Below are 8,837 nucleotides of genomic sequence, written 5' to 3' on the forward strand. Positions count from 1 at the left end.
AGGGGGGGGGGGGGGGGGGGGGGGGGAACCCCTCACAGGAACAATACCTGGAAAGAAAACAATGAGACCTTCATCCTTCATAACAGTATCCTTGCTAGAAATACTATGGCCTAGTGGTGGCACATCCTTCTCATGCTCAAGATCACCTTCTTCATCTCGTCCATCAGTAATAGCCAGGAAATCTTCAGATTTCACAAAGCTTCCAGCAGCTCCAATCAATGCCTGGTTTTGTGGGCTTCGCTTTGCATACTGTTCTAGGAAAGGCTCGGCTTCACTGAGATATATGGATGAGGAGAGTTGCTTATTCCCATGCTTTCTGCGTATGTACACAGCCCTGGAAACAGAAGTTTACACAAGATGGAATGGATCAGAAACTAAAGGCCAGTTGAAAGGAAAGGCTGTCAAGTGTCAACAAGTACCATTCATCTAGCATCTTGCTCATTGCTTGTTGTTTCGCTGGTGAAGTGTTCCATATCTTCATTTGCCTAGAACCACAAGAAGATTACATGACTTTGAAAATAGGATTTGTATGGACATTATAATACGGCAAAGCTGGCAACAAGCCATTGTGTTCATACACTACCAAAGACCAGATTTCCAGCATTTGCAGGTTATATGACTTAATGTAAATATATGCTTATTTTCTAGCAATACCATTGGCTAGTTAGCATTAACTTCAGTATTTTGTCATTTCATGTGCTTTACTTATAACATCCGATAGATAAAACAGCATAGATGCATGCAGAAACAGTAACAACCACATGAAGAAACGATGAAGTTGCAAGCATGGAATTCATGCAAACACAGAGAACATGTTTAACCCATAAGTTGATATCAAGCAGCAATGAAATTGCAATTAAAAATATTCGAATCTGCTAGAAATAAGGAAAGAGAGCAAAAGTCAAATAACTCTTCTTTCCATGATCGGAGGAACATAAGACAGAAAGAGCAAACAGAATTTGCAATCAACTGGATTAGTATAGGATCAGCATATAAATTTTCCGGAAGTTATACTCAATGTTTCTGTTTTGGTAGGTAGATGCACATGTAGAGTGGTGCAGCAATGATCCGTTATGAGCTTTGACGTTGAACCTGCTGCATTTAAGGGGTTATAAACAGACACTAACCTGAGATAATAGGTCTTGTATGCCATTGGGCCTTGTTTAAAAAGAATTGGCAAGCCATTACGTATCAGAAAAGTTCTCAACTGCAAGGAATATAAGATCAAGTTTAGAATAAAGAAATTCAATATGTACACAACATATTTTCAGTTGAGATCAGAAAAATTGTGCTCAAACAGGTGTACAGGCTTCCTCCTATTGTTTTTTGTTTTTTGTTTATTGTTTTTTTGTTTTGGTAGGAATTCTATTTGATAAAAGCATATATACCTTGTATGTAAGAAATTTCAACTTGACCATCAGATTGGCATCTTCATCAGCTAAGCTATTGTTATCATCATCACCTTTTACCATTTGACTGCTGCCTTTTAAAATGTCAGCAGCAGTTTCCCCATTGGCTTGGAATAAGTTCAGATCAACAAAAAAGCCTATGGAAGAGCAAGAAAATCAGCAGCTAATATATGATTGGTTTATATATCACTATATCGGGGAAACGCTACAATATATCTATTTTCCATGGATTTTGGATCTTAAGTAGAGAAAGACAGTTGATACTATAAAACAATCATGAACCCATATGAACTTGTTCAAAGCTTAAGATACCTGTTTGCATAAAATATGTATCCTAAGGACCATGGGAAACACTACCATCTATTTAATGATTAAAACACTAGCATCAATCTCAAAGAACATACAATACACTAGAATGTTATTACTATATGGGATGCCAACTCTGTATATCATAGAGGATACAAAAGCTTTATCATATCCATACTGATAATACCTATATGTCAAGCTGTTAATAGCATTTTTTTTCCATGTCAAAACTAAACCTATTCATTCTTCACGCAGGCAGTTAACAATCTTTTGCCAGCAATGAGCAACAAAAATATATAATCTCTTAAACATCCAGCAGGTAGACAACTTTGGAGAAAAAATTGTCTTGCTTGATGCATTTTTTTTTTTTTTAAAAAATTTAAGTCTCCTATTAGAGAATTAATGGTAATAGTTTGAAAATTTTCAGGTATAATATTGACAAATTCAACAACAATTAAAAACATAAAATGCATTTTATTATCAAACAGAAGACAATAGTTCCTCATTTAACATAGGTCAAGCTGAAGAGAAAATTACAATTCACCGGAATATATTTAAAACCCTTGAAGAAGTACAGTTTTATTGGAATCATAGAAGAAAACAAAATGCTTACCTCGATATAGTGGCCACAATTCAGGCTTTCGCCTGAAACATGTTGATTATCTTGTTAATAAATAAACAAAATATATATAATACACATACATGTATGTGTGTGCACACATATTTACACGAATCATGCAATTGATCTGTCCCATTCAAACTAACTAAAGAAAGTAGTCCAGTGGCATCAAACCCTTCCCTTTATACGGGAGGTGGTGGGTTCGAGCCTCAGTGCAGGCAATTTTGACTCTTGTGCTTCAATAGGTTGAGAAAGTAGTTATGAACAGATACTGCATTGTAATAGAGTCAGTAGTATTCAAAAAAAACTAACTAAAGAAAAAAAAAACTAAAGTCCGAGCAAAAAAGTTCATAATAGACCTCATCTCCTTATGGTATTGCCGGAATACTGAATCATTAAACACATGGATCACCATTTTGAAGTGCAGGTTGTCACTGGATACATCTTTAAATTTTTTAAAGTCATAGAAGCATTTAAAGGAAGTACGATATCGTCTTTCCCTCATTAGACGAACCATTTCCTGTAACAAGTACAAATTTATACACAAGTTAATATTGATCTGACCAAGTAAAAATATTAATGCAGTGTAACTGAACAGTGTTAGGGTAGTGATCTAAGAAGGGGGATAGAAGGTTCTATCAAACTACTTGTTTCTTTTGTATGAAGTGCAAAATTGACAAACAACCAATATTGATCTGACAGTGAAAATCCTAAACTTAGCAGCTAATAGTCACAAATAATCAGATAAATCCAGATGGCACTGTCCAATCAACTTAGTGCACCACCACCAGTTCTGCAGGAACTATGGATATGCAAAGAAATGTTATCAAAACTTCTTTTTTCCTGATAAGTTCTCAAATAATAGTAAATAGGATCAGCTGACTGAAGCTGTTTCAGTCATTTGTGTTAAATTACAAAACATCTACTCTAACCTGTAATTTTGCAGTTGAATAATCAGCAGGATGTGCTTGTAAGAACTTTGAAACTACAGATCGGTCAGCAGTTCTCGAATGTGAATTCGATGTTTCAGTCCCAAACCAATCTAGATGATTTGGACAAAATGCGGTACCAACACCATTGAGAAGTGCTTTTATTTGCTGCAGACATTGTTACAAAGTGCTTTCAAGAAATGTGACTGTAAGCATAACTTTACCCTCTATAGGATATGCTAGTTGTTACCTGCTTCTCATCTGACCTATTTGCAGCACAAATTTCACGAAGGGTTGGTCCCAAGTCTAAGCCAGCTGAAAATATAAAGCAACATTAGACACATTTGAGACAATACAAAAATAAAAACAAGGTAACAAAGAATTAGGTACATTGTTGCTTCGATAAAAACAAAGGTGAGCAAAGGAGAAGTAATCCCATATACTTCTAATGCCATATTGAGTGTTAGAACTTGTGAGTTGAAGGTTCAGCAGATCATTCAACAAGTGGCAAAGATGTAAATCAGGCAAGGCAGCAGGACTCTATAAACTAGGGGACCCAAGGTGACATGTATGAAACCCTACATGAAACCAAACTAATTTTAGTAATTTCAGGTTTTGTCATTTTGGTTTCATGTTTATAAATTTCAAGGTTTAGATGTGATTTTAAAATTCAGGTTTCAGATTTATTTTGATAACTTGGTATTAGCTCAAATAAAAAAATTAGACAGAATAATAAATAAATAAGACTGTTAAAAAAATAGTTAGGTCCTTCAATTTTGTAGCAGAACAACATCATATATGAACAAAGAATGCTAACTGAAGCCCGTAAGGGCAGCCCAAGTGGTAAGAGAGTTACACTTGCAGCCAAGAGGTCGTGGGTTCGAACCTCAAGAGTCAAGCCCTTGGGTTTTAGCCGGTCAGCTATGGGTAACCTAAGCTGGTTTACCTCCTTGTGGTCCTTTGCCGGCTAGGATCATAGGGCGAGGGTTTACTCACATACTCACACAGTGAGAGTGGGGTTTACCTAGTTAATCCAAAAGAATGCTAACTGAAACAGTGACTCACTTAAAAGGATACTAAATGACCACTTCCTTAGGACAACTGTGCAAATTTACTGAATTTGAGTATGAGTCAGCTAATGACGAACATAGTACTCTGATTCCCCATGTACTGTAAGTTGTCCCACAATTCTATAATGCTTCAATATTTACATAAGACCATGCTATCCTTGTGATAAGAAAGATCAGATGTAGAATGAATAATTAACGATTCAAATGAACAAAATGCAGGAAAATAAAAGCTTACCACCCTCTAATGGTGGCAGAGGAAAGTCCCTTAACACCTGCTCCAAATGTTCCAAGCTCTCACACCTTACAACACGAGCCACAAGACCCTCCAAAATATCGCCTTGCACCTTTATATGGTCTTTTGATCCTGAGCATCCAGGAAAGGAAAAGGGGATAAGAAAAAGATTTCTAAAATAACATCAGAAAGCATTCAGTAAAAACACGATAGCACTCTTTGCAAATAATATGCCAAGGATGTAGGAAACAAGACTTTAAAGGCACTATAAAGATGCTAATAGTAAGAAAAGGATAATTTCAGGTCAGCTCATAAAACCATGATTTTGTTATTTGCTTATATGTGTTTGAGCTTGGTATACTAATAGTTCTTTTTTTTTTTCCCTTTTATATTCATTACATTGTAGGAAAGCTCAAGGCAATATGGCATTTGATGAGTAATATATAAAGTGGCATTATCATGTAACTGAAGCAAATAAAGCAGTGGAGCAATATATGATGCGGATTCCCAAATGCTGCTTAAGCATAAGGTACAAATACTCTCTAAAGAACAAGAACTAAATTTCATTATTAGTGCATAGGACACAAGTATAAGGAACTCACCCGAAGCACACAGCCAATTTGGCAAATACACACATAACATGCTGTTCTAATCAGGATAAAACTTACCAGGGACAGATATATCAGCAACTTCATCCAGAGCCTTGCAGACAGAGGTTGCTGTTCCCTCCTCACGGAGGGCATCAAATGCAGCAAAAAAAGACGTCACTGACTTCCTTCAAAATGAAGGGGAAAAAATGGTAACAAAACTTTAGCTAGTTTTCATTACCTCATTTACATAAATAAAGCAAAGTTTTAACAGTCCAACAAAATTCTCTCTTTTGTCAAAGAACAAGATTCAAGCAGTAATTTAGATTGTAGATCCTACTGCCCATGTACAGTGTAATAAGACAAGAACAAACCTATTTTCAAGTGTTCCAATTTCAATTTAGATATACCTCATTTAGCTTTAAATATTGTCACTAAACTATCGACTTTAGAAAATCAACAGGAGTTCATCCAACCATTTCCAAGCATATCAACCATTAAGCTCCAGATATCACCAGTAAATGATCACATTTAGAAGAGAAGGAAAAGGACTTCATCCAAAAATTATGCAAAGTGTGACATTTTTAGAAGAGAAGTAACAGGAAATTATGCAAAGTGTGACATTTTTAGAAGAGAAGTAACAGGATTTCATCTAAATAGTTACATTTTTAGAAGAGAAGTAACAGGATTTCATCTAAATAGTTGTGCAAGTAAAAACAAACTGATAATGAGTTCTCATGATATGAATCAAAATGGAAATTATGCAAAGTGTGACATTTTTAGAAGAGAAGTAACAGGAAATTATGCAAAGTGTGACATTTTTAGAAGAGAAGTAACAGGATTTCATCTAAATAGTTACATTTTTAGAAGAGAAGTAACAGGATTTCATCTAAATAGTTGTGCAAGTAAAAACAAACTGATAATGAGTTCTCATGATATGAATCAAAATGGAAACGGCAATTCTTAATAATTCACCTTGTTGAGAATAACCACACATGATTTGTTGGTAGGCGCCACTTTCTGCAAAAAGCAATTATATCTGGAGTTGAATAAAACTTTGGTTTTCCATTCCCCAATTCTGCTACTGCAGTAACAACTACTGCTCAAAGACAAGTATTAGAAAAATATCAGGAATGCAGCGACAATATAATGGACGCACACAAAGTAAGAAACATGGAATCCAAACATTCATCTAGATAACACACTAAAATCTGAAGACAGCGTAATGGGTTCAGGCATAATGGGCATCACATTGACATAGGGTATCCATATCCTACAAAGTACAAACTGATCTAGTTTTACTTGGTTAAATAAATAAAAATTAAGAAAGGAAGGCAGTAATATATCTATTATCTATTATCTAAACACCCAAATCTCAAGAAATGAATCAGGATCTGAATGGTACAAAACATGAAATTGTAAGCGGGGAAAATAATGGAAGTGTCACAAAGATAGGCTTGAATCCTTCAGCCATGTAAATAGATAATTGAAGTGAAATTACTAGTTCTGTGGTCAAAATTGCCTTCTATTACATGACCAAGGCTTAGATTTCAAGTAATGGAATATGGAAGTGTTGCAAAGATAGGCTCAAATCCTTCAGCCATGTAAATATAAAACTGAAATGAAATTACTAGTTATATGGTCAAAATTGCATTCTATTACATGATCAAGGCTTAGATTTCTTCACTTAGAGATCACAATAAGATTTCAGAATTCATGTCCTTGACTTGCAGAAAACACTGTACTCCGAACAGTTAAAGGTACAGTTGGTGCAATAAAATAAATAAGTTCTAAACAGTTGTAAGTTTAATTGCTAAAAGAATTAAGTATTAACATATCAATTGATTTGCTAATTGAATGTCGCATGCCAACTTGGCTTAGTTTTTTTTGCCTTACCATAATCTTCCCGTGGACGCTGCCCATGATCTCCCAAGACAGCAGTGACTAGTTCCATTGATAGGCACATGTGGTTTTTCTGAAAGAGGATAGCTAGTTACACTATCATAGTAAAGGTTAAAATCTTTCAAGGGCAGTCAGAACCAGACTATGCAAGTCCTATATTCATTAAAGTAGTGTCTTTACATCATAAATTAGAATAGATAATTCACAGGATTAAATGCAACACATGAAATAAATACACCACTTAATTTAACTTAATATCACCATAGACCTTGAAAAGCACTGGTATATGAGGTTGAAATAAATGCAACTCTCTATGCATATTCAATGTAACCATATACCAAAGAAGCAAATTGCACTAAAATATGATATGCCAATTCATTTCAGCAGTTTTTCCAATAATCTAAACCTAATACCATTGAGAATAGAATGAAAACCAACCAAAGCCTCAAAAAAGGAGGAAAATAATCTTTCCAGATATAAAATCACTGATTTATTCAACTAACGTTTTCTTAATAACCAGCAATATTTATTGTCTCTCCAACAGACACCATAGAATAGTTCAAAGCACGGGACAATAGAAAAAAGAAGTTAATAGTTTTTAGAAGTTCTTATCAATACAGCTTACCATCTTCAGCCAAATAGCACTAACCAATCACCATTCAGGTACCACAAAAAGCAGACCTAACGATGCTCTCCTACTCTCCTAGGTTCTTTATGAAGTTAATACAGCAAATACATTTTAGTTAATATTTCCATCATAGAAAGGCAAAGAAAATTTTCTAATTCTGAACCTCAAGATATTCATTGAACTCTTCTTGCTTCCTGCTTGCATGAGGACCCCAAGCTTCTTGAAACATCCGTCCTAGAACAAAGACACCAACAGCAGTATAACTGCACCAAACATAAATTTTGCAAATTTCAGTTCATATATAAAAGAGCTGATACTTTCGTATATAAGAGTTCAAGGGCAACAATAATCACAAGACTAATATATATATTGTGCATGACCATTTTTAGAATCATTGCAAATTTTATGACACAATTCAAAGATGTGCATGCATTAGGCTTAGTTTGTCATTCCCCACAAATTATTCTGAACTGCTGCACGTCACATAATTGAAAGAGCAAACATGTCCAATACCATATAATTCATTCTAATTTTAACAATAATAAGAGTTCTATAAAAAAGAGCACACTCATCCCAGCTCCCTTTTTCTAATATAACACACCAAGCAATAGAATGAACTAGGCAGACAAAATAACAAACTGTAATGATACTATTCGTGGGATCTTTAGGTATTGTCCTAGCATGTTTGTCTGGATTTAAATGTTACCTAGTTCCTCAAGCAGGGAGCATATAATCATGCATCAGAACCAATCAATGATTCAACTACAGAGCAGTAGCACTACAAACTTGGCATGAACTAAGAGAAAATGAAATACAATAGGCAAACAATTAACAATCCCACTGCAAGGTTACTGACTATCAAATAAACAACATCTGTTCACTTGTTTTATAGGAAACTCATATCAATAGAGAACATAAAATAAAAATATTACAAACAGACAACAGAAAGGATAATTATTATGAACCTACATGTTACCAAAGCTATTTTTGGCATATGCTCCACCCTCATGTCCCGAATACATAAATAGAGATCCAGAATGCTTAAGAGATACCTGAATAAAATCAGTCCAAAAGTAGCACTGAATCAAATAAATACCTAAATGGTTGAAAATTAAGGGAAAAAAAAAAAAAAAAAAAAAAAAAAAAAAAAAAAAA

General features: G+C 34.6%; 1 protein-coding gene across 2 annotated transcripts in view; it reads right to left on the reverse strand.

Annotated features, from left to right (window-relative positions):
- The window catches only part of LOC116004375 (tRNA ligase 1), a 20,469-nt gene that overhangs the window by 8,133 nt on the left and 3,499 nt on the right, over positions 1 to 8,837 (reverse strand). For both annotated transcript variants that reach the window (XM_031244401.1, XM_031244402.1), the window contains 14 exons: positions 8,652 to 8,734; positions 7,846 to 7,945; positions 7,049 to 7,127; positions 6,128 to 6,251; positions 5,234 to 5,340; positions 4,569 to 4,697; positions 3,514 to 3,578; positions 3,267 to 3,431; positions 2,694 to 2,854; positions 2,329 to 2,360; positions 1,389 to 1,546; positions 1,128 to 1,207; positions 420 to 485; positions 48 to 334 (listed from right to left, as the gene is read on the reverse strand). In XM_031244401.1, the coding sequence (XP_031100261.1) occupies positions 48 to 334; positions 420 to 485; positions 1,128 to 1,207; positions 1,389 to 1,546; positions 2,329 to 2,360; positions 2,694 to 2,854; positions 3,267 to 3,431; positions 3,514 to 3,578; positions 4,569 to 4,697; positions 5,234 to 5,340; positions 6,128 to 6,251; positions 7,049 to 7,127; positions 7,846 to 7,945; positions 8,652 to 8,734 (1,636 nt within the window). The remainder of the gene's footprint in view (positions 1 to 47; positions 335 to 419; positions 486 to 1,127; positions 1,208 to 1,388; positions 1,547 to 2,328; positions 2,361 to 2,693; positions 2,855 to 3,266; positions 3,432 to 3,513; positions 3,579 to 4,568; positions 4,698 to 5,233; positions 5,341 to 6,127; positions 6,252 to 7,048; positions 7,128 to 7,845; positions 7,946 to 8,651; positions 8,735 to 8,837) is intronic.

Source organism: Ipomoea triloba, chromosome 14 (assembly GCF_003576645.1).
Source record: "Ipomoea triloba cultivar NCNSP0323 chromosome 14, ASM357664v1".
NCBI classification, from domain to species: domain Eukaryota; kingdom Viridiplantae; phylum Streptophyta; class Magnoliopsida; order Solanales; family Convolvulaceae; genus Ipomoea; species Ipomoea triloba.